At 41.2% G+C, this 27,002-nt stretch overlaps 1 protein-coding gene across 1 annotated transcript in view; it reads right to left on the bottom strand.

Moving 5' to 3' along the window:
• The window catches only part of CILP2 (cartilage intermediate layer protein 2), an 89,706-nt gene that overhangs the window by 23,855 nt on the left and 38,849 nt on the right, over positions 1-27,002 (bottom strand). The window contains exons 2-4 of the mRNA XM_077475430.1: positions 8,818-9,087; positions 4,230-4,412; positions 741-890 (exon numbers count right to left, since the gene is read on the bottom strand). Of these exons, the coding sequence (XP_077331556.1) occupies positions 741-890; positions 4,230-4,412; positions 8,818-9,087 (603 nt within the window). The remainder of the gene's footprint in view (positions 1-740; positions 891-4,229; positions 4,413-8,817; positions 9,088-27,002) is intronic.

The following is a 27,002-nucleotide window of genomic DNA, read 5'->3' on the forward strand; positions in this document are numbered from 1 at the left end:
AATAATGATGAATGCAATTTGGGCAATGCAGACATTTATTTCTAGCCTATGGATATGCATGCTTTATAAGTTTTGAAACAGATTTCTTAGATTCCCCCAAAATAGGAGGCAGTGAACTTTTAAAGCACATTTGAGTGTTCAGTAAATAAACCCCGACTGGGGGAGAAAGAGTTTAGATATCAAGGATGAAGGCATCTGCCTTCAAAGTTTTTATTTTTACATGCGGAGATGTATAAATACTGTATGTGTCAGGTGAACAGAGGCAATCAGGTGGATAGAGGCATACGACCAAAGGCAACAATACTTTTTGATCCATCTTGACTTAAGGTTGGTAAATCAGTTAGGGAAATGTAACCTTTAATTCCGCCTTTATTTGATGCTAAATATGGTCACTAGGGAAGAGCTATGGGCATCATTAATGCAAATGGCGGACATATGTTCTTACTGGATACTAGCACAATTTCAATGGCCAATACAGGGTCATAGTGGGAATACTGAAAATCTCTAATTGGAACATTACATAAGCAGCATATTCTGTTGACATTCCCCTTCTTTTAGATAAAAAAAATTCTATAAATAGCCGCGCTAAGGTGTATACTTGGTTGCTGCCGCCCTATTGATTTACTTCATATAATAACTTTTTGGGGTAGCGCCTAGGGCCCTACTACTTATTTATAAATTATTCCCCTTTTTTTGTTGCTACTTGAAATTAAAATTATTCTCAGTGATATTTTCCTCACCATTACAAAGAGTTCTTCCACACTTCTGAATTTGGAAGGATCGCCCTGAACAAGTAGCTGTCTTACTGGAACAGGTCCGGCGTCTCACACTTTTTCCTCCTCCACATGTCTTTGTACAGGGTGTCCAAGCACTCCAAGAAGACCATCTTCCTGTTAAAAAAGGTGAAATAATATATTACAATTAATCATTTCCAACAAATTTATTTCCATCAATTTTAATACTATAACAGCAAATTCTTTGTTGCAAATATTTTATTTAAAACACTTTAGGATCTGTATAAAGCATCACAGTAGAATAAAGGAATTTTTAAAGTGTATGTAAACCTTTAGGGCTAAAGCTGCGTACACACGGGCGGACTGTATGGCCTACTTAGTCCGTCATACAATCCGACGGACAGTCCGTCATACTTTCGACGGATGCACAAACAGTCCGTCGAAAGCTTGCGCGATGACGTGTACAGCACGTACGACGGGACTAGAAATAGGAAGTCCAATACACAGCAATGCACCCTTCCGCCGTGTAAATCCTTTCTGAGCATGCGCCATTCTTAGTCCGTCGAACTAGCCTACTCACGAGCGGATTGTCCGCTGAAACCAAAGTATGACGGACAGAATTACGGAAATTCCGAAATACTTAGTACGCCAGACTGCCCGCTGAAAAAGTCCGCTGAAGCCCACACACGAGCGGACTGTCCCCTGAAATGTGTTTCGACGGACTAAGTAGGCCATACAGTCCGCCCGTGTGTACGCGGCCTAATGCACACTGGACATAAAAATGCTGCTTACGGTCCATGCACACTAGCGTTTTTTATAAGCTTATAAAACGCTGTAGAAAAACACTGGATGAAAAATGCTGATAATAGCATTTTTTTGCTGGCTTGTAGTAGCTCCTTAGTAGCTTTTAGAAGTTTGTAGGAGTGTTAGCAGTTTATTCAAGTTTTTACAATACAAAAAAAAAAAAAAAACGCTCAAAAAAACAGTTAGCAGCATTTTAGTAGAGTTTAGAAGCGTTTAAAGCATTTAGCCTTTTCTTTCTGCTGGGAAAATGCTCCCAAAAACAAATTTTAATCTGCTTCTTACGCTGAAGCTTGAAAACCACTTCTAGCATAAAATAGTGTGCATGGACACATAGGATAACACTATTAGCTTCTAGGAGCATAACAAAATGCTCACAATAGTGTGTAGGAGCTTAAAAAATGTCTAGTGTGCATGGAGCCTTATACAGGCATTTTGGGGGTTTTTTCAGCCTATGTGTCCATGCACATTTAGGTGTTTACATGCATCAGAGAAGCAATCAAGATAGGAGCTGCAGGAATCCACAGCTTAGGTGGGGGAATCTGTCCACAGGACAACTATTAGTCGTGCACTCAACAAATCTGGCCTTTATGGAAGAGTGTCAAGAAGAAATCATTGTTGAAAGAAAATTCCATTTTCAGTTTGTGGTAAGCCATGTGGGGGACACAGCAAACATGTGGAAGGAGGTGCTCTGGTCAGATGAGACCAAAATTTAACTTTTTGGCCTAAAATTTGTGTCAGAAAACTAAAACTGCACATCAACCTGAACACATCATCCCCACCATGAAACATGGTGGGGCAGCTTCATGTTGTGGGGATGCCTTTCTTCAGCGGGGACAGGGAAGCTGGTCAGAGTTGATCGGAAGATGGATGGAGGAGCCAAATACAGGGCAATCTTAGAAAAAAAGTCTGCAAAAGACCTGAGACTGGGGCAGAGGTTCACCTTTCAGCAGGACAACAACCCTAAACATACAGCCAGAGCTACAAGGGAATGGTTTAGATCATCTTAGAATGGCCCAGTCAAAGTTCAGACCTAAATCCAATTGAGAATCTGTGGCAAGACTTGAAAATTGCTGTTCACAGATGCTCTCCATCAAATCTGACAGAGCTTGAGCTATTTTGCAAAGAAGAATGGGCAAACATTTCACCCTCTGTGCAAAGCTGGTAGAGACATCCTCAAAAAGATTTGTACCTGTTTTTGCAGCAAAAGGTGGTTCTACAAAGTATTGATTCAGGGAGGCTGAATACAAATGCATACCAAACTTTTCAGATATTTATTTGTAAAAAATTTTGAAAACTTTTTTTCATTTTCCTTTCGCTTCACAATTATGTGCCACTTTGTGTTGGGCAATCACATAAAATCCCAATAAAATACATTTACGTTTTTGATTGTAACATGACAAGATGTGGAAAATGTCTAGGGTTATGAATACTTTTTCAAGGCACTATAAATACAATGATCTCAGGATCTCAGATGATTTCCCTACATATATTTATTAATCTGCTGATATATCCACATGTATCATATATGTGCTTAAAAGAGACGTATGTTTTTTTCTTTTCTTCTTTTAATCATACTTACTTAGGTGGATGCAGCATTAATGCAATGTTGCATCTGTCCCCCACCGTCTCTAAGGGTGAGAACTGAGCGATCAAACACCGCTGATCGCTCAGTTCTCCCTGTGACTCTGAGCATAGATCTGATCTGGTGATTGTCAGCCACAGCCGTCTGCTCTGCTCCCCCCCCCCACAATTTTCACTGGATCACTGGGCTGGGGGGAAGGAGGAGCTGGCTCTCAGCAGCTCACGATCTTCCCCCCAGCCTGGACAGACTCTGTGACATTAGCCAACGTTTAGCAGGTGTCAGCCCACTATCTGCTAAAAATGGGTCACAGGAGTGCAGAACAAACTGCACTTCTATGATCCATAGGAGAAGTACAGCTAAACAAGCTTTGACTGTACTGCTCCTGTAATACCATACCTCAACCCAACAATTGTTTCATTCAACAAACAAAATATTAGCCTATTCCTCCTTCCACACATTCAATGAGCTATTGTATTCTAATTGTGGGGAAACTTCCATGCTGTCAGAATGTAATACTTCTATAGCCAACAGCACTGATTGTTTGGCAACAAACTGACAGGCTGCCATTACATGGATCTAGATTTGGCTGTTCCCTGCTGGACTTGCTGACTTTCAATCCATGTATAGCTTGGCTTTAGGTTATTCACCCATTCTAATGAATGGCCTAACACAAATGTGTTGGCTGTCAAAATGTAGCTTTACACCTCCATTACTATCCTGTTAATTAGAGTGAAAGAGCAACAGCAACTGTATTAGAGTACTTCCACTCTGGATGAAGGAGAAACAGAGACACCTTTGGACAGCCACATTGTTCGCCTGGGGGGAGGGGAGTGGTATATGCACTAGCAGAATTAAATACACTAACAAACTGAAACTGAACTCCAACTGACACTTTTTAAGCAATTACAGTCAAAAAATGTCCTTTTGGGTTACAGGTTTTACATAAATAAATACAAGCTGATCATTGCAGGCAACCCTACCAGTGGTAAATATTTTGTCTCAACCCTCTAACTGCTACAAGCTGCAATATAATACATTTTTGCTTTTGGGTTTAATACTGCTTTAATGTATCGGGATCATATCACTTTCTTGGCCCTCATGGTTCTCACCAACACATGAGGAGGAAACACAGACCCTTCGTTCTGTAGCTTCTCCCAAACATTTTTCCAGGCTCAGTGTAACTGCAGGCTGCACAGTGATACAGGAGCGTCTTCTTATCTGGATTCCCATTCCTCCACAGCTTGTCGGAGAGCAGGTACTCCAAGGAGTCCAGTGTGACCAGTACAGCAGATCTGTCATTGTACAAAGTGACATAAATGCAAGATGTAAACCGTGAAGTGTTGAATGGTACAGTATGTGTGCATCATGTTACATGTATAGTTATTCTAGAGCCAATAAAACACGCCATTTATTTCTCGCCAGTACAGTCTGATTGGTTATATTTGCATTCCATTTTCTCTTCACATCTTTATTTCATTATTTTTTTCAATGATTCAGGAAAAGTACCCCTATATATGCAGGCTGCTTTTCTCCCTTTTGATTCCATGAAATGTTTTAGGAAATTCCCACAATCATGATTCAATAAGGGAGATTTACTAAATCTGGAGCGTGCAAAATCTATTGCAGCTCTGCCTAGAAACCAATCAGCTTCCAGGTTTTATTGTCAAAGCTTAATTGAACAAGCTGAAGTAAGAGCCGCTTCAAACAGGGGTGACTCGCCAAGCGACATAGTCGCCTGACAAGTCGCATCCCATTCTGTGCAATGGAACCATTCTAATCGACTCAAGTCGCTCAGACTTAGAAAAAGGTTCCTGTACGACTTTTGGGGCGACTTGCATTGACTTCTATACAGAAGTCATTTTGCAAGCCGCCGCTAAAGTCAGATTCCGGTCGCCTGAGGCAGTCGCACTGCAAGTCGTGCTGCCTCAGTGTGAACCGGGTCTTAGAAGCTGATTGGCTACCATGCACATCTGCACTAGATTGTGGGTTTTTTAGGAAATCTCTCCCAAAAGTGTCAGAATTTTTTTCTTCATTTAGACAAATATGGACATTTAGCATATACTATCATTCAAGAGAATCGAAAAATGTTAAACTCTTTTATTTTCCAACCCACCTGTTTTCCAAACTGGCTCGCAATGAATGAGCAGTGACCCAATCAGCTATAGACAAGAAAAGGCGGAGCCTCTGGGATCAAACAAAAGTTGTAGGCATAACATTTTAGTAGTGAAATAAGGCATAGTATGGTCCCAGACAACGGGGGGGCATCAGTGATGTCAGTCCCTAGGAAGCCAATGGATGTGCTGTCTCAGAGCTCGTCTTCAATACTGCTGGTTGGTGTTCAGCCGGCAGCGGTGAATCGGCATCAAAACGAGGCCTGGGACTATGCCTTATTTCACTACTAAAATGTCAGTTATGCCTACAACTTTTGTTTGATTAAAAACTTGTGTTAGAGTCTGCACCCAGAGGCGCCACCTTTTCTTGTCTTTAACTGTTTGGGTCACTGCTCATGCATTGCGAGACAGTTTGGAAAACAGGTGACTTGGAAAATAAACGAGTTTAAAATTTTTCAATTCTCTTGAATGATAGTGTATGCTAAATGTCCATATTTGTCTAAATGAAAAAATAATTCTGACACCCATAGGTGCCGCCTTTTCTTGTCTTTTTTGGTGTTTTGGAAACATGGTTTCTGTTTCCACCGGATGGTGCATTTATTTCCTTCCCCTCTTCTTCCCCTCCCCCATCCTGACTACCTGTATTGCCATTGAGCATATTGTGCCTCTATTGCCATCATACGCTATTTTATGGACTTCCTCACCACCTTATACCTTACAGAGCGGACAAAGGCTAGATTCACACCTATGCAGTTTTAGTGCTTTTTGAATTTTGCAGATTTGCACTACAGTCCATTTAACATGGTTTCCTATGGAACATGCTATGTAGTGCAAATCTGCAAAATGCAAAAAGCACTAAAAATGCATAGGTGTGAATCCAGCCTAAAAGTCTGTTCTGTGCATTAAGTTTATGCTTATTCAGCACCTTGTTCTTTCTAAATGGGTAATACAAGTAAATGGCGCAAAAAAACTAAAACAATAGTCCAATATGTAATAAATCAATCAGCTAAGTACACAATCAGCTCTATTGTCAACCATAGTAGGCAATTATTATTATCTGGTGCAAAAATTGAAGGGGCTAATACAACCCAGACAAACCACAGCGCACAACAGTTTAAAAACCCTGCTCTAAGTAGGTAATATATACAATAATCAATCAAAAAATCTATGGAAACAATGAATGACACAATATTTGAATAATGTGTGTTACAACACACACACTTAAAGGCTGTTGCTGTGGGTAGCCCAAATAAGAATCAATTCTACCTATAGAGGTATTGCTGTGTAACCAGAATGGGTACTTGTAATCCAGCAATTTTGAAAAGACAAGAGAGAAACACACAAGCGAAAACCCCAGTTGCGCGTGTGTGTTTCTCCCTTGTCTTTTCACAATTATTATAATCTGTACTTTGTAGGGAATTTGAACAAGTTGGGTTTTTCTTTAATTTTCTATTTTTACTTTCTTTGTCAAATGTTTCTTTTATTTGTTTTTCCCTTTTCATGGTGGATAGATTAAGTCATAAGGATGGGGCATTCTATGCAACTTTGTGGCACAAGATCATTTTAAAAGTAATCTGTCAATAGATTAATCGTCTAACAAGAGATTTCTGTTACACATATTGAAGGGAAAGGGATGATACAGCTACTGTTTATGAACTCAACCTTCTTATAGCATTGCACATAGACTTCTCAAGAAAATGCTGCTGATAGCATGCTGGGGTCTTTAGGATTTAATTTGAAGCACAGCACAAAAACAAATGAAGAATGCTATGTGACTCGTATATGCACTGTGCTGCATATTATAAAACCTAGGAGCTAAACTGATAATTTTTTGGGTTTGGCACTGGACTCCATCTTTCACTGACCCTGACAGACAGCCGTGCTACTGCCATGGCAATGGCTGCAACCTCCTGTCTCCCGTATGATTAATCCCAGGACGTTTTATAATGTGATGCAGTCAAAAAATATACTATTTTAGCTTGTGTTTTATTTAACCATTTCAATATATCTTAAGCCCAAACATTTTTGATTTAAAATCCCTGCCATTTTATTCTGTGGACCATTGGGAGATCTCTTTTCATTTCCTAACCTGGAAAAGCAATGAGGAAAACTCTGCACAGAGAAAAGAAAACCCCTCCAGGCAGGTGTCCCTGTTAGAAGATCCTCTTCACCTTCTGCTCCAATAACTATTATTTTAAGATTTCCAGCTTTCTGTTCTTTCTATTCTTTCTAGATTTCTATCCCAGTGACAATGGTCACCCAGTAAGAATGAATCCCACCAGCAGGCAGACAGCATCAAAAACCTGATAGGAGTTGTAACCCTTTCACACTCTATTCAAAACTAGAAAATGGCTTTAGATACACGTCAACTATTATTTTTGAGTAAAACAATAATATGTAGCCAAAACTAGACTACAGTTATCTGGCACTGCAGACTTACCCTCTCCTTTCTTAGACTGTCTTTGTGTTCCTCTAGTGCTGGGCTCGGATTACATGCATCATATTTCTGAATTAAACAAAAAGCATTGTGGGAACTGCAGTCTCCTGAACAGACATACTTGATCTGCAAAACTATCCATGAACTATACCTCCCAGCAAGCCATCATTTCCAGGGAGAACTCTGGGGGAGGCTATAAAGGGATCAGCAGAGCAGGCCCAAGCCCTCTTTCTTCCTGGATCTCATTAAGTAAACACCCTCTTTGCTGCTGTGTGAGAGGACTGCGGCCTACCACACAGCAAAATGGCACTCCCAGCTCAGACCAGGTGGGTCTGACACCGCTTGCTACACGAGGGGCACCACCACAGCGTCGCTGTACACAGCAAGATCAGATGATTCACTGTTCCAGAGGCCAAACATCTCAGTCCATTCTGCAGAAGGAAGAATCTACTTGGATCACTCTTCAGGAAGTTCGTACACTGTCTCCAGATTGGTGAGAAGGCATTTGCCCACAATTCCAGTACCAGTCACTAGCATACTCCACAGGACACTGTATACAGGTACCTTATACCTGGTTTACTCTAAGGATGATTACTACTGGTCAGTCTCAGCTGCTTTGCCTTGACTGCATATCACTGTGCCACATTTAACAGTTTTGTTTCTTTGAGCTCCAACTGCCAGTGAAAACCACCACAAGGCCTTGCATTTTGAACTCTGCTATCCTATCACTATTTAAAGGGACACCCCACTAGTGCCTATATTACTTCACCTCTCATTAGGATTAAGGGTATAATAGGCCGGCTTGGGGTTCCCCTTTAAAAGTGGTATTATATACAGTAACCAGTAGCCCTTTTTGAGATCCATTCATTTATTGCCTGCTTTCTGTTTGCCTTGTTATTATGTATCTGTCATTTCAAACTGTCATTTAATTTCTTTGGGGACTTTTTCAACTGAGTCTTGGCTGTTTATCCAGAATTTGGCTGACTAATACCCTGGTACAAGATTCTCCTCTTGATTAAGTAAAATCTGAGTGAGCTAATCAATCTACCTTGTGCCAGTGGGTTATTTAAAGGTATACACAACATGTCCGAACCTAGAGTGTCAGAAAGGCTGGAAAATTCACAGGAGTATTGTAGATTATCTACTTACCAAGTGGGCACTGAAACCGAACATGGTAGTTAGAGCAGTTGTAACCTTTCTGCTGCTCTTTGTTGATGCACCAGAAACCTTTCTCTGGATCAGTGTGTACAACTTCTTGTGTGTCCTTTGGAGTAGCCCATTCGGTTGTTCTGGCCTCAATGGCAACAGGTCTGAGGCACAAACGATGTGGGTAATAGAAGCGAATAGCCTCTATGGTTTCAAAATCTCCATCATCACCTGGGTGGTCTACATTAAACCAAGAGGTCCAGTCTGTAGCACCTGAGATATAAGACATAGATTTCAAATGAGTTGGAGACTGGTGATCTACATACAGTATATGAGACACGTGGACTCAATTTAAAATTATTGGAAGTTAGTATTCCTTATCCTGCCAACCGGAAAGGCTGAAAAGTGCTGGGCACAGTACTGGAAAACCAGAAAGCAGAGACACACTTTGTAGTAATTAAATTTAGCTGGCAGAGTGAGCTAGTAATAAATTATCCAGCCAAACAGTCCTTGGTACTTGGAACCTGAAATACTAAAATACATACTGCCTGTTTTTTTTTTCGGGGGGGGGGGGGGGGGGGGTTATGTTCAAGGTCCAATAACGTGATTTCCATGCAATCTCCCTTTCATTCACATAAATTGCTACTGCTATAAACGATAAACAAGCTACCATTCCCGAAACCCTATACTCACAAACACGCAACAGTATTTTCAAAGTTGTGGTTGGATTATCTCAGATCTCTAGATCAGTGACATTAAGATGGCCAAAGACATTAGATGACAACATTAGATGACCTGGATGGGGAGCTGCTTATATGTTGATTACAACATGACACTGTCAGTGGAGGCATGATGGGTAAGAAGTGAAAGGACAGTTTATAAAGCCTTGTGCATTTTTGCTTTTTTTTGTGTTTTCTCCTTAATTAACTGTGACCAGAGTTATCTATAGCACATTTTTGCATCTTCAATAGGCTAAACTGGAATGATCATGTGACCAACCTTATCGGGGAATAGCTGTTAGACAGGTTAGGCACCTGTACATGCTCATGCCCTTGCTTGCAAGTCTGTGCATAGAGATGAGGCATGCAGGAGTGTGCATGTTTGTGCACATGTTTCACAGTGTGTGCGCAGATGTGTAAGTCCACCCAGCAGTTTAGCTACAAGGGGAGTCTGGGTTAGGATCTTTGTAATTTAGGCAGTGGTTCTCTGCTCACTTTCTAACCATCCTAAAGTCTCACTTCTCCTGTACCAGAAAGAGTGTTATTGCTCCTCTTATTGCATTTACCAATGAATGAAAATACAATTATGCCCAGTTCCCACTGCTCATTCCCATTTCAGTTCCCATCGGATTGATTTTTTAACTGCATCTGATTCGCATTACATGTGAACTGAACTGGCTTTCAATGGGGTTGGTTCACACATGTCCAGGGCAGCTGCAGTCCGATTTTGACAAGGGTCCTGTGCGAATATGGATCCGGTTTTGCAAATTCAACAAAAATTTCACACCTGAATCGGTGAACCGCACTGGACTCAGCACTGCAAACTGCAGCTGGACATATGTGAACCTACACGTGTGAGCCTAGTCTTAGAGCCACTTATAATTTCTACTACAGATATGCAAACCTGGGTACTCAAATGTAGAGATCTTATCCCTGCAGTCCCCTAAATGGGTAAATGAAATCGTTAGCTAATTTTACTTTTTAGCATCTTTCCCTTCCTATTTCATGCTGTCAGCAATGACACCACATGGAAGAGAAATGTCACTAGGCCTGAGAAAGAAAATAATTCCTTTACATAAGAAAGGTGAAGGCTACAAGAAGATCAGCAAAGCTTTACTTTCAGTCAGAATACTGTAGCAAAAGTGATACAAAAATGTAACAAAGATGGAACTGCAACCATCTCACAGAGAAGTCCACGGAAGTTAACACTTCAACAGGAGCATCTTCTGATGTGAAGGGTTGAAGAAAATCATCATGAAAGTTCACTGCAGTTAGCTAAAGAAGTAAAAAGCCAAACTGAGTTAATTGTTTCCTGTGACACAATATGGCATACACCGCAGGAAAAAGGCATGCATGGGTGTCGTCCACGATAGAAGTCTCTCTTAAAGCCCATGCTCAAAAAAGCCCACCTAGAATTTGCTAGGGCCCATGCTGAAAAAGACTACTGGGACTCTACTCTGGAGTGATGAGACCAAGACAAATGTTTTTGGAACTGATGGCTTGAATACTTTATGGAATTACAAAGGTGAGGGGTGCAAAGAAAAATACATGGTGCCTACAGTGAAATATGGTGGTGGTAATGTCCTTCTGTGGGGCTGCATGAGTGCTGCTGGTGTTGGGGAGCTGCATTTCATTGATGGTATCATGAATACACAGATATACTGCTTTATATTGAAAGACAGGGGCGTAACTATAGGGGGTGCAGCAGTCGCGACCGCAACTGGGCCCTGTGATGCAGGGGGCCCATGCAGCCCCCTCTACATATGGCCGGCAGCAGCATAGGCAGCTAGGGGTACCAGTGCACCATGCACACGGGTGGCTGGAGGTGGAGGGTGACTAGCAGAGCTCCATGCTCGACTATCGCACTGGCTGCTCTTTAGTTGTGCATTCCTCGCATGACCTGTGTCCTCGGCCGGCTCCTCAGAGTACCCCTCTCCTGCTCCATGCATTGCCGCTCAGTCCAATGTCTGTTCTCCCCAGCCAGAGTCCCGTCCCCCCTGAGTCCGGCCCACACTGCACTGCATACTTCTCCCAGGTAAACAAACTTTAAGCACACAGATGCAGTGCAGCCCTATGAGAGCCGGCCCCCTGGAGGACACTGCAGGCTTGTCTGCCAGCCCCCCTCCTCCCCCGTCATATACAGATGATGAAAGGTCTTTCTGGGAGATATGCTGATCGCCCATCCAGCACACTGGATGGAGCACAGGCCAACATGGATGAGTGCACGACCTACAGCTTGGTCATGGTGAGGGAGAGGACCCCATCCCCCACACACCATTACATACCCCCTCCATCTCCCCCTGGGGACAGAGACCCCTTCTCACCTGGGGGCAGTAACTTAATTTGCCCTGGAGAAAAGGGCCTCATCTCTTCTGGGGACAGGGACCCCACCCTGCCTAGGGACAGTCCCCCAATTGGGCACCTAAAAAAATAAAAAAAATAAAAATAAAACTGATACCAGTGGTGGAACTACAGGGCTCACAAAGGTCATACTTGTGACCACGCCCTGGAGTTCCACCGCTGGACTCGGAGGGAAGGGCTCTGGCTGGGGTTCAGGGGGGCCCTTTGTGGTTTCTTGCATCAGGGCCCTGAAGGTTCTAGTTACGCCACTGTTGAAAGAGGTGATACCATCACTCCATGCCCTTGTTTGTTGTGCACATTTCCAACATGACAATGATCCAAAACACACATCTAAGGCCACTGTGGCATTTCTGAAGAAGAACAGGATGAAAGTGATTCAGTGGCCGAGTATGTCCCTTGATCTGAACCCAATCGAACACCTATGGAGAATTCTGAAGAGACAAGTTGAGCATCATTCTCCACCCAGCATCCAGGCTCTAAAAGAGGTTGTTCTTGAAGAATGGAAAAAGATAGATGTAGCAATATGTTGCTAACTTGTTCATTCCATGCCTAGAAGACTTGGTGCTGTCCTTACAAATCACGGAGGCCATACAAAATACTAGATGTAATCGTTTTTGTTGTGGGGTGTATTCATTTTTACATTAACTAATTTAAGTAAAACTGAAGATTTTGTAATCTGAGTTTTATATTATTAACCTTACTTTCATGTAATGAGCTAAACAAATTTATAAAACTCAGCTTTGTCAAAATTTTGGAAATTGTACTTGTGTTTATTGATTGATTAAAATCGTACTTTTCAAAAGGGGTGTACTCATTTATGCCGAGCACTGTACATGTACAGTAGTAGCTATTGGGATTTGAGCACAGTTATATCTTACTTCTTTTACATTGCAGGTCAGTGATCAAACCTGAACCTTGTAGCTCTCCTATAACTTGTGTCTATCTGCCATATTGGCACTATATCCACTGTTGCATTTGAATTTTGCAGAGCATAATAGGGACTAGCCAGAGAGAGATTACTTTTACACAGTTTCATAGTTAGTAAGGTTGAATAAAGACACCAGTCTCTCCAGTTCAACCTGAGTGAGTGTTGGCCAGCTTAAACATGTATTGCAATGTATGTAAAGTTAAAAGCCCTGTTTTTTATTGAAAAGTTTGCTAGAAAGGATGCATTGCAGTGTGCAAAGAGCTCACCCAGACTTTGGAGGAAGTAACAGTAAATATGACCAATCGGACACACATGGCAACAAAAACTGACAGCGTTTGTAACCTTCCCTTACTCAATGAAAAATGAAAATGAAAAAAGTTTTACCTTTAGTTCTACTTTAACCCATGTCAAAACTATAAAAATAAAATAAAAATGAAAAGTTCCACTTCAGGAATTAGAAAAGAATTCACCCTTGCAGGGTTAATTGAGTAAAAGCTTGTTATGGCTACAGGGTACAGGAACAGGCACACCTGCGTTGTACATGGTACGGCGTTACTTCAACTGTGTGCAGTTTTATATAGGAGGCTGTAGGGGGCCATTTGCACTATTGGAAGGAGCCTGATAGAGTGTGGTTAAGGTAAGAAATGTCTCAATATCATGGCACACCTAGACATAATGAGCATTGAGCAATAACCTTTGCTGTATAAAAGGCCCATCATTCTGTATTTAAAATAGATGTTATGCTTGATTTCTTTAAATATTTGGCATCCACATTCCTACTTTGACATATAAAAACACAGACAGCTTCTGGACCATACTCAGTTTCTTGGGATTACCATAGATAGTCATTGAAACCACTCCGAAAGCAAGTCATCCATGTTAAGATGGAATGGCTTACATTAGCTTCTACCCTAAACACATCAATTTACAAGCTATAGTATGACATTTCATAAAAGTATGCGTCAAATCCAGGAAACCAAATGATATTACACTCTAAGCCAAATTTTTAAAAACGGATTAACATAAAAGAAACATCTCTTATTCCCTAATTGACTGTTTACAATTGTATCCATCATCCAGATGCAAGATTTATTTCTGTTGTTTCAGCACAATGAATTTTCTATTCCTTGATACAGGCAGCTTGTTAGTTTCTGTGGTTACGTATATTGCACTCTGCAATAATGAGATACATAGAAAAGTAGTATTATAAATAATATTGTAGAAAATGATAAGCTTTTAACCATCATCATCCCTGTAAACATCTGGAATACCAAAGGGGGGAAAAGTATGATTATATTACGGCTCTTATATTCAATGGTATCATTTCTACATAAGAGTGCTATCAAGGCTATTGAGTTATCTGTAAACAGCAACCACAAATAAAATAATAAAAATATAAATAGAAGGAAGGCGTGAAAGAAGGGCTTCTTCTGTTTTTATGGTTAATCATCCCCAAAAAGTCACCAAGTTATAGCAACACTTATTTCTTCTATTCCAAATGTATGTCGTGGGAGGTATGTAAATTTGATGACATTGGTGTTGGTTTGGAAGCACTGAGGTTATGTGCCCATTTTTAATCTTGAAAAGTCGGGGGGTAAGATATGTAAATATGCCGAGAAGCAGCAGAGAAGGTTTACTTTAGACCAGGGATATGCAATTAGCGGACCTCAAGTTGCAAAACTACAAGTCCCATCATGCCTCTGCCTCTGGGTGTCATGCTTGTGGCTGTCAGAGTCTTGCTATGCCTCGTGGGACTTGTAGTTCTGCAACAGCTGGAGGTCTGCTAAATGTATATCTCTGCTTTAGACCTTTATGCCACCAATTGTCATGAATTTGAACTGATGCTGACTTTTCCATTCAGCAGTACAGCCATACTCCAGCAGCATAAAAACATTTACAGACATGGCTGCAGGAGAAACTGCATTTACAGACTATGGAGAAGCCAATGTTATACCTGTATACCATTATACCATTTACTGGAAAGAATAGCAGCCAATCAAATTGATCTTGGTTTGAATGTCTGCTTTGGAGGGCAGAGGAGGAATCAGGAGTCTAATAGGTCCCAGGTCTCTCCATAAAGAGGACTTGTCATCACTGCCCTGGCAATCACAAAGGATGTCTTCATGCCTTGTTATAGCAATGAATTTAGCAATAAAAAAAAAAAAGAAGAAACAGTTTAAGAAAACTTGCACGCATATGTAAACAGTGATTGCACCACACACATGAGGTAGCACCATGAACGTCAGATTAAGAGCAACGATTCTAACACTAAAGCTCATGTTTAACTCTAATGCCGCGTACAAACAACCAGACTTTTCAAGGGACTAGGTCCGACGGTCTTTCCAACAGACTGTTGGCGGCGTTCCAACGGACTTTCCGAATTAATGAACTTGGCGACACACAATCACACCAAAGTCTGATGGATTCGAACGTGATGACGTATGACCGGACTAGAATAAGGAAGTTCATAGCCAGTAGCCAGTAGCTGCCCTAGCGTCGGTTTTTGTCCGTCGGACTAGCATACACACAAACGGATTTCTCGGTCCGGTGGATTTCCGGTGGAACAATTTAAAACATGTTCTATTTCTAAAGTCTTCCGGATTTTTGGCAAGCAAAGGTCCGATGGAGCCCACACAAGATCGAATTCCGTTCCGTCGGACCTTTGCTGTCAAAAAGTCAGGTCGCGTGTACGTGGCATTACTGGTAACCTACAGAGGCTTTTAAAACATCACCTAAGGAGATATTTAGGTGGCGTAACTCATTGCCATTTCACGGACATGCACAATTTTAATCTTGACATGTTTGTTATCTATATACTGGACACAACATAATATTTTATATTTTACCAAAAAAATTGGGTATTATATTGCGTTTGTGTGCACTAAGATTCATTTAGGTGTATTTTTTCATAAAAATGTGTGTTTTAAAACTGGCTGTGCAAATATCAATATTTACTACAACAACCATTTTATTTTCCTGGGCCTCTGCTTTCAGAAAATATATAATATATAATATTTGGGGGTTCTATCACAGCGGTTAAATATGAAGAGTGGAAATATATAAATTACACTAGCAGGGTGAGGGCAAAGGAGATATATGTATCAATTTTTGTGTTTAGGAGTCTTTAGGAATGTGTAAAATAAAGTACGATAATAAAGAAACATGAGATTACAACATCCCTGAATAAGAGATTTGCAATACTAGAAGAGTGTGGAACAACACTTCATATAGTCAACATTGGGCATCAACCCAACTAATACAAAATATAATAAAAAATGATTAAAAGGGTAATAACACATGCCTGTATTTTGTTATACAAAAAGGTAAAAGAGAAAGATGGTACTTTTGAGGCAAAACATGTATCTAAAAAAATGTATTTATTTACTATCAAATATTCATAAAATGTTTTTTTTAATAATAATTTATACAACATATCACATAATGTCCTTGTAAAAATACAAATATTAAAACACCAGTGTGATAGAGCTTAACACAGTTGATTCTTTTAAGCCAGACGCATTTCATGAACTTGAACCACCTCTTTAGGAGCCAGTGCTTATTCACACAATAATCTAAACAGAAACAACCCAAATTTTTATTTGTCATCCTGGTAGTATGATTCTAATGCCCCGTACAAACGATCGACTTTCCGACAACAAAACCGTGGATTTTTGTTCGAGGGATGTTGGCTCCAACTTGTCTTGCATACACACGGTCACACAAATGTTGGCCAACAATTACGAACGTAGTGACGTACAAGACGTACGTGATATCTCCATTAAGAACACTAGTTATATCTCCAGCTCGTACTTGATTCCAAGCATGTGTGGACTTTTGTCTGGTGGACTAGTGTACACCGGATCGGAAAGTCTGACAACAAACATTTGTTGGCGGAAAATTTGAGAACCTGCTAGCCAACATTTGTTGGCAGAAAGTTTGACAACAAATGTTCGCTGGAGCGTACACACGGTCGGACTTTTCTCCAACAAGCTCACATCCAACATTTGTTGTCGGAAGATCCGATCATGTGCATGGGGCATAAGAGTTATATCCTTAAACATATTGTAGATAGGGGAAAAAGGAAACCAAAGGCTGGAATCATTTAAGGGGCCAACAGGCGACAGCACACCATACCAAAGACAGTTCCCTATGGGCCTCTCCAATATGCCTTTAATTTTCTAATTCTATAAACTGGCAGTATACTGTTACTATAAACTCCCCATATATAGGGAAACATAGTAAATACCAGATAGTATTAGCAAGCACTAATAGTGAATAGAATAATTTGGCTATGGGATCTCCCATTATTACCAATATAGTAATCTAATTTCCAAGATCAAGAACAAGGGGGAGCAGACCTACCACTTGTCCACCAGTTGGTCTGCTATAACAGAGCCAGGGCCGGTGCTACCACTAGGTAAACTAGGAAGCCACCTAGGGTGCCCGGCCACTGGTGTTCCTACTCTTTTCTCTCTGCAGCAAGGAACGAAGTCTCAGCATCAGCAGGCAGTTGCCGTCCATTCACATATAGTGTCAGGGGCGCAGCGGTGGCAGAGGACTGTGTCCCAACTACCGAATGAATGGAAGCAAGCAAACATTAATTAATGGGCGCTGGTGAGGCTACATTTGCTAGGGCGCTGGTGAGGCTGAATTTGATAGGGTGCTGGTGGGCTGCAGTTGATGGGTGCTTCATTAAAAAGGTGGGGAATACATGGGCAGAGAAAAGAGGGTGGAGTTAGGAGTGGAGCCAGGTGGGGCGGCAAAATTAGGTTTTGCCTAGGGTGTCAAAAATCCTTGCACCATCCCTGAACAGAGCCTCTACATAAGTTTCAGAGAAAAGCTACATCCTCATGCAACCATACTTTCCCAGCTATAGAGGTTGATTTACTAAAGCTGGAGAGAGCAAAATGTGGTACAGCCAATCAGCTTCTAAAGTCAGCTTCTTCATTTAAGCCTTGACAAAAGAAACCTGGAAGCGAATTGGTTTCTATGCAGAGCTGCACCAGATTTTGCACTCTCCAGTTTTAATAAATCAACCCCCATAATGATATTGTATACAATGTTGTATTTCTTAATCTTGACAAGTTGCTCTGGTAGGTTTGCAGATATTTGTCATTTTTAATTCCAGGCCAGCCCCACTTTGTGTTAGTTTATCTAAAAGGCCAATTGACTACAGCAATGTGCCTTGAATCTTAGACGAGTTAGGGGAAGTCAATGCTGAGTGTCAATAACTTGAAAGGGTAGCAAGCTGTTTAGGTGTACAGACTGCAGCTATATTCAGAAAACAGCTTGTTTTTAAAAAGAATACCGAACAAAAAAACAACAAAAACCTTTATCTTGGAAGGAATAGAATTCAGACATGATCCCCTTAGGTTTCACTGCAGTGTGTAAAGCACCAGGCACTCTGCAACAATCAATGAGAAAAATATGCCTTTTTAATATGACAGGAGAGAACAAGGATCGCTGTTATGTAAAACCTTGTAATAAAACTTTTACTGTCACTGCGCTAAAGCAAGAAAATTACACACTTGCATGAAGAAACATGATTGCATGTCATGTTCAAACATCACTTCTTTAGAAATATCTCTCATACATTTATGACTCTTGTCAGTGCAAGAATATGATTCAGGCTTGCTAGCAGCTCTCAGGATAGCCATATATTGTGTCAGTCTGTCTATTTGAAAAACGTTTATAGCGTAAAGATACCTGATAGCTGTCTGGAAGGTGTATTTTTTATTTTATATGTTTTTGGGGCTTTTTTACCCTTAAATACATTTTCTAGTTGATTTGAGGCCAGGGGTCACTTTTGTTTCCCTGATTGCATATGTACAGTGCTCTGAAAAAGTATTCATACCCCTTGAAATGTTCCACATTTTGTCATGTTACATCCAAAAACGTAAATGTATTTTATTGGAATTTTATGTGATAGACCAACACAAAGTGGCACAGAATTGTGAAGTGGAAGCAAAATGATAAATGGTTTTTAACATCTTTTACAAATAAATATCTGAAAAGTGTGGCGTTCATTTGTATTCAGCCCCCTTTACTCTGATACCCCTAACTAAAATCTAGTGGGACCAATTTCCTTCAGAAGTCACCCAATTAGTAAACAGAGTCTACCTGTGTGTAATTTAATCTCAGTATAAAGACAGCTGTTCTGTGAAGTCCTCAGAGGTGTGTTAGAGAACCTTAGTGAACAAACAGCACCATAAGGGCAAAGGAACACATCCGGCAGGTCAGGAATAAAGTGGAGAAGTTTAAAGCAGGGTTGGGTTATAAAAGAACATACCAAGCTTTAAACATCTCAGCTAGCACTGTTCAATCCATCATCTGAAAATGGAAAGAGTATGGCACAACTTCAAACCTATCAAGACATGGCCCTCCACCTAAACTGATAGGCCAGGCAAGGAGAGCCTTAATTAGAGAAGCAACCAAGAGGCCCATGGTAACTCTGGAGGAGCTACAGAGATCCACAGCTCAAGTGTTAGAATCTGTCCACAGGACAATTATTAGTCGTGGACTCCACAAATCTGGCCTTTATGGAAGAGTGGCAAGAAGAAAGCCACTGTTGAAAGAAAGCCATAAGAAGTTCCGCTTGCAGTTTGCAAGAAGCCATGTGGGGGACACAGCAAACATGTAGAAGAAGGTGCTCTGGTCAGATGATTGAAACTTTTTGCCCTAAAAGCAAAATGCTATGTGTGGTGGAAAACTAACACTGCACATCACCCTGAACACACTATCCTTTCTGTGAAACATGGTGGTGGCAGCATCATGTTGTGAGGATGCTTTTCTTCAGCATGAATGGGGAAACTGGTCAGAGTTGATGGAAAAATTGATGAAGCCAAATACAAGGCGATCTTAGAAGAAAACCTGTTAGAGTCCATAAAAGACTTAAGACTGAGGCAGTGGTTCGCTTCCCAGCAGGACAGCGATCCTAAACATGTAACCAGAGCTACAATGGATTGGTTTAGATCAAAGCGTATTCATGTGTTAGAATGGCCCAGTCAAAGTTCAGACATAAATCCAATTGTGAATCTGTGGCAAGTCTTGAAAATTGCTGTTCACAGACACTCTCCATCCAATCTGACAGAGCTTGAGCTATTTTACAAAGAAGAATGGGCAAAAATGTCACCCTCTAGATGTGCAAAGCTGGTAAAAAATATTTGCAGCTGTAATTGCAGTGAAAGGTGGTTCTACAAAGTATTGACTCAGGGGGGGCTGAATACAAATGTACCCCATGCTTTTCACATATTTGTAAAATAAAATTGAGAACCAAAAAACATTTATCATTTTCCTTCCACTTCACAATTATGTGCCACTTTGTGTTGGTCTATCACATAAAATCCCAAAAAAATACATTTAAGTTTTTGGCTCTAACATGACAAAATGTGGAAAATTTCAAGGGGTGTGAAAACTTTTTCAAGGCACTGTATAACAAGGGCTTATGCAATGATACATTGATTATATGTTTAACCCCTTCCCAACCATCTGCCACAGATGGTTCCCCTGCACGAGTCGTCGTAGCTGTACATCAGCTCTTTAAGCTGCTGTAGCAGTCGCGCGCACGCCCGCAGCGTGTCCCCGGAGCCGACTTGTGTGCCCAGCAGCCGCGATGACCGCCAGGCACCCACGATCGATTGTGACAGAGCGAGGACCGGGATCTGTGTGTGTAAACACACAAATGCCGGTTCTGTTGGGAAAGAGGGGACGGATCATGTGTTCCTACTAAGTAGGAACAACGATCTCTCTCTAGTCAGCTGTATTGCCCCACAGTTAGAATTCATCTAGGGAACACATTAAAGCCCTTGATCACCCCTAGTGTTAACCCCTTCCCTGCAAGTGACATTTTTACAGTAAGCAGTGGCTATTTTTAGCTCTGATCTCTGTATAAATGTCACTGGTCCCAAAAAAGTGTCAAAAATGTCCTGTGTGGTTGTCACAATGTTGCAGTCCCGATAAAAATTGCAGATCACTGCCATTACTAGTAAAAAATTATAATAATAATAAAAATGCCATATACCTTGCCCCTATTTTGTAGACGGTATAACTTTTGCGCAAACCAATCAATAATCAGTAATTTGTACGAAAGTTCTCAGAACATTCAAATGTCATTCAAAAGATTTTGTTTGCTTTTAACATTTTATTTTGGAGTGGATGGACTTTACCAAATGAAAATCACTTACACTGTTAGAAATGCATTCATTCAAGAAAAAAAAATAGCTTTGTTATATGGTGCATTATCCTGCTGGAAGTAGTCATCAGAAGATGGGTACACTGTAGTCATAAAGGGATGGACATGGTCAGCAACAATACTCAGGTAGTCCGTGGCGTTTAAATGATGCTCAAATGGTACTAAGGGGCCCAAAGTGTGCCAAGAATATATCATCACACCATTACACCACCATCACCAGCCTGAACCTATGATACAAGGCAGGATGGATCCATGCGTTCATGTTATTTATGGCAAATTCTGACCCTATCATCTGAATGTCACAGCTGAAATCTGACTCATCAGACCAGGCAATGACCATCTTATATTGTCTAATTTTGGTGAGCCTGTGCGAAATGTAGCCTTATGCCGCGTACACACGGTCGAACTGTTTGACGTACTTAGTCCGTTGAAACACATTTCAGCGGACAATCCGCTCGTGTGTGGGCTTCAGCGGACTTTTTCAGCGTGCAGTCCGGAGTACTAAGAATTTCGGTTTTTCCAAAAATCTGTCCATCGTACTTTGGTTTCAGCGGACAATACGGTCGTCAGTATGCTAGTCCGACGGACTAAGAATGGCGCATGCCCAGAAAGGATTTACAGGGCTTTGCTGTGTCTTGGACTTCCTATTTCTAGTCCCGTCGTACGTGCTGTACGTCATCGCGCAAGCTTTCGTCAGACTGTTTGGGTATCCGTGTGTGGTCAAGTCCGTTCAGTGGAAAGTACGCCGGATTGTACGTCGGATTGTATGACGGACTAAGTACGTCAAACAGTTCGACCGTGTGTACGCGGCATTAGTTTACTGTTCTTAGCTGGCAAAAGGAGGCATCCGGTGTGGTCTTCTGCTGCAGTAGCATATCTGCTTCAAGGTTCAATTTGTTCAGAGATAGTATTCTGCATACCTTGGTTGTTATAAGTAGTTATTTGAGTTATTGATGCCTTTCTATCATCTCAAGCCAGTCTGCCCATTCTCTTTGACCTCTGACATCAACAAGGCATTTTGGTCCACACAAATGCCACTCACTGGATATTTTCCCTTTTTTGGACCATTTTTTATAAACCCTAGAGATGATTGTGCATGAAAATCCCAGTAGATCAACAATTCTTGAAATACTCAGACCAGCCCGTCTGGCGCCAACAACCATGCCACGTTAAAAAGTTATTTAGATCCCATTTCTTCCCCATGCTGATGCTCAGTTTGAACTTCAGCAAGTAATTTTCACCAATCTAGATGCCTAAATGCAGTGAGTTGCTGCCATATGATTGGCTGATTAGCAATTTGTGTTACAAGCAATTGAACAGATGTACCTAATAAAGTGGCCAGTGAATGTATCCCACCAGTGTACACAGCCACCAAGACTGTTCATGAAAATTGTACTGTTCCATAACACCATGTACAGTTTTAACACCACCCCAAGCACATATTTGAATGATTTGTGCATTTTTAATGCTGCAAAGCTAAAGCCACATGAAAAGAAATCTTACCATTGTGCATTATCCTAAGGGGCATGGGACCCACTGTGTACTGGTGGTAGCTCAAAAAAGATTTGTGTATGGCCAGTAGCTACTCAACCTGGAGAGGAAGTTGAAGCATTTTTTTGTGAATGAGAAGCTAGTAGCTCTAGTTTACCATGGACCTACATGAACAAGGTCTGGGGGAAAACAGTGGCCAGAGAGCCTGGGAATGGACTTTAACCTCCTCACACCCATGCTATAGCCAAAATACAGCTACAGCATGGGCCTAAATTGCCGGGAGGGCATCCATGTACGTCCTCCCGAGCATGCGTCGCCTTCGCAACCCCTGTGGGGTGCTTGTGGCGCATTCTGTGATCAGCGAGTCAATGAGACTCGGCTGATCACAGAGCAGAGTAAGGGGCAGATCCCGGCCCCTTATCACGTGATCAGTTGTCACCCAATGACAGCTGATCACATGATGTAAACAGAAGATCGGTAATCGTTTTTTTGATTAGCGGCTTCTGTCAGAAGGACATCTGTCCCACACACAGACACCCACAGCTACTAAGCAGTGCCCACCAGTGTCACCTGCAAGTGCATAGCAGCACTACCTATCAGTGACCACCAGTGCAACATATCAATGCCCACCAGTGCCACCTATCAGTGCCCATCAGTGCTGCCAATCAGTGCCCATCAGGGCTGCCAATCAGTGCCCATCAGGGCTGCCTATCAGTGCTGCTTATCAGTGTCACCTACGAGTGCCCATCAGTGCCATCTATCAGTGCTCTTCAGTGCCACCTCTCAGTGCCACCTCTCAGTGCCACCTATCAGTGCCCATTAGTGCCACCTATCAGTGCCCACCAGTGCTGCCTCATCAGTGCCCATTAGTACCACCTATCAGTGCCGCCTTATCAGTGCAGCCTATCAGTGCCCATCAGTGCAGTCTCATCAGCGCACATCAATGAAGGACTACCTGTTTGCAAAGTTTTATAACATACTATGAATCCGTTTGTTTGTTTTTTGGGGGGGGGGGGGGGGTTCTGTCTTTTTTTGTGTTTTTCTTTTTAGCAGCAGTGATTAAATACTACCAAAAGAAAAGCTATATTTATGTGAAAGAGATGATAAAAATTTCATTTGGGTACATTGTTGCATGACCGTGCAATTGTTATTCAAAGAGTGACAGCGCTGAAAGCTGAAAATTGGCCTGGGGGCACTGATGGAGACTAAAACTGTACTGCCTCCCTCTTTACCTATGTACTACCTGTTCTTCACCATCAACTGCCCCCTCTGTACTGCATGTTCCCACTATCAACTGCCCCCTCTGCCCCCTCTATATATAACTGTTATAACAACTGTGGCATATGTGAGCACTTCTATCTCGGGGTGCACCAGTTATTTTATTATCCAAGTCATTCTTACATTTTGTTACACTCTTTTTACTTTATTTAGCTGTAAAGCCAGGGGGATTACCCTCATGGGTATTGATATGTTTACATATTGTTTATACTGTTTGAATATTGTATGAAGGAGCCTGGACACAGGAAGGAGCAGAAGGCCCAATTCGTGATCATGCACACATGGCAACTGCATTCTGAAAACAACCTTGTTTACATGAGTCTATTACTTAGCAGATTTAGTATGTGGTTTTTTTTTTTTTAACATTTTTTTATCAATAACAAATGCTTATCACACGCTAAATATCTTTAAAAGTATGCTGTACTTAAATCAAGGTCGTGTCCACAACCTTTTATTTCAGTTAAAAGCCTGATTGACCCAATTGACGGCATGTGCACAGCAGCATCCAAGGCCTTTATTCTCCGTCTAAAACTACATTCAAGTCTTGTCATTGTCAGAAATGCCAACCACCACACCAAGCACTGCCTAATTCACTGTTTGCTACTACTGCATTACAATGCCTCAGCCACTGCCAATGTCATTGCCACTGCTCTAAACCATCATGCCTGCCCACTGGAAAAAGTAGGACTGCCACTATGTTTACACTCCATAGACCTAGTCTATTTTATTGTATGTATTTATTACAGGTACTTACATAGAGCCATGAATTTATGCAGCGCTTTACATATACTTTATACATTCACATCAATCTCTGCCTTCATGGAGCTTACAATCTAAGATTCCTAACTAACATTCATATATACACATACTGGGGCCAATTTAGAGAGGAGCCAATTAATCTTCCAGCATGTCTTTGGATTGTGGGAGGAAACTGAAGCACCTGCAGGAAACCCACGCAGGCACTGAGGGTTATTTACTAAAGGAAAATCCACTTTGCACTATAAGTGCACTTGGAAGTAAAGTCGTTGTAGATCCGAGGGGGATATGCAAGAAAAAAAAAAACAGCATTTTAGCATTTGCACATGATTGGATGATAAAAGCAGCAGAGCTTCCACTCATTTCAGGTCTACCCCTAAAGCCCCATACACACTATCAGTTTGTTTGCTGAGTTTTTCCTTCAGATTTACCAAAACCATATAATATGAGGTCAAACCTTAGGAGTTTCAATTTGTATGCAATCAGGCAGACCCCTCGCACTACATGGTTTTGGTAAACCTAAAGGAAAAACTCAGCAGAAAATCTGAAAGTGTGCATGGGGCTTTAGCTATACAGCGACTGCACTTCCAAGTGCACTTTCAGTGCAGAGTGGATTTGCCTTTCGTAAATAACCCCCACAGTGTGTCTATCTGGATATTATGGTTAACTGCTGGCTTGGCACCATCCACAGGCTGTTTATTTCTTCATAAGACACAGAATACAACTTTAGGTAATTGTAGTACAGAGTATATTTTTCCAGTATTTTGAAGCGTACAAAGACAAAGACTTTCCTAAGCCTTGTCTCTGGAACGTACTAACACTGACTGAGGGAGCATGGAAGAAAAAGGGAGGTTGTAGCTAGGACTGAACTAACTAGCTCTAAACAGTAGGGGAGTAGGGGAGAATAGAAAAAGAAACCAAATCACATACATCAAACAAAGGCAATCTGATACAGTTCAATGCAAACAAAAAAAAAAAAACATACAAGTGCCACAGAACATCTAGGGTTCTAGTGACTAGGGAGTTTTTGTTAAAGTAGCATGACCTTTCATATGACATTGCAGAACAAGGTTGTAGCTTTGAAGCTTGTCACACAAGTAAACAACATTACCATTCACTACTGTGTAAGTACAGAGAGGATACAGAAGTGAATTGTGCTTTATTGTGTGTCAATGGGTAAAAGTAAGGTTTAATGCGATTTTCCAATAGGACACCATAAGCTACTATTAGATTACAGCAGTGAGGCAAGTGACTGGTCTATGATTGTTTCCTATGGCTTGCCACAGACCATTGCTTTTTCAACTGTTATTCAATTCAATTTTTTTTTTCTTTACGAGGGTCAAGGTTACAGTACTGTTAGTTTTATTATTACATAGGGAATTAGAGTATGTTTATGCTTTTCCCAAAGCATATGCAAAGACAACTGTTTTACAATCACTCACATTGTCATTATATGCTAGAAATACAGTGTTGATTTACCTTATACTTAAATATTTGGTGAATTCAAACCTTACATTGATTGTATATTTTTGTCATTTTATGGCAATCATTATGAGTAGAAAAGACAACCATTATGGCAAATATACAACAGAGTACAAGCTGTCTTGACTAAATTCCAATTACATTATTAACTAAGTTGAAAAAAAATATACACTGCATTTAATTTAAAGTGGACTTATACTGCATCTGAGTAGCACAAACCAAAAATGAAATTCATTTTTAGTGATGGACAAACTTCCGACGGGACGTTTCGCGAACGCCTACCGCGAACGCGGCCGATAGTTCGCGAACCGGAACGTTCGCGGCGGGCCCTATTGACTTCAATGGGAGGCGAACTTCGCAAACCTACAGGTCAAATTTGCAGCCACAAAATAATTAATAGCTGTGCAAACATAGTCCCACCACATGGCCAATGACATAACACATGTATGAGGTGAATCTGGGATCGACAACTACAAGCATTCTTTTTTTATATGGGAAATTGTTGTGACAATTCAGGACTGTGGAGCACGTGAAGGCAATGGAGGAGAGGGAAGGTCAGGGACCAGGGTAGGCAAAGAAGAGGGTGATTTGTAGTATGTGCTTCGTATCTCTTAGATATGCCCGTGTCTTCTGTACAGCCGGCTGCAGGTAGTAATCAATATATTGCCCCATTCTGGCTGTCAGTGAATCGATACCATTCACTATTGGTCTGGGGGGTGGGTTCTCTTTGTCTTTATGAAATTTTGGAAGGGAATAGATGATTGGGGTTCTGCATGACTCAGGTATTAGATATTTTGCTTCTTTCTTGTTAAGTATCTCCTTTAGTCCTAAGTGTACAACTTGTTCGAGTGCTTTCCTGCACTTAAATACTGGATTGCTCAGGAGTCGAACATATGTATCCTTAACTTCGAGCAGGGAGTTCATACTCGCATTGTATTGTTCTTTAGACAATATTACAATGCCCCCTCCTTTATCTGCTGGT

This window comes from Lithobates pipiens, unplaced genomic scaffold (genome assembly GCF_037356315.1).
Source record: "Lithobates pipiens isolate NorthernLeopardFrog02 unplaced genomic scaffold, aLitPip1_a1.2 Scaffold_13, whole genome shotgun sequence".
NCBI classification, from domain to species: Eukaryota; Metazoa; Chordata; class Amphibia; order Anura; family Ranidae; genus Lithobates; species Lithobates pipiens.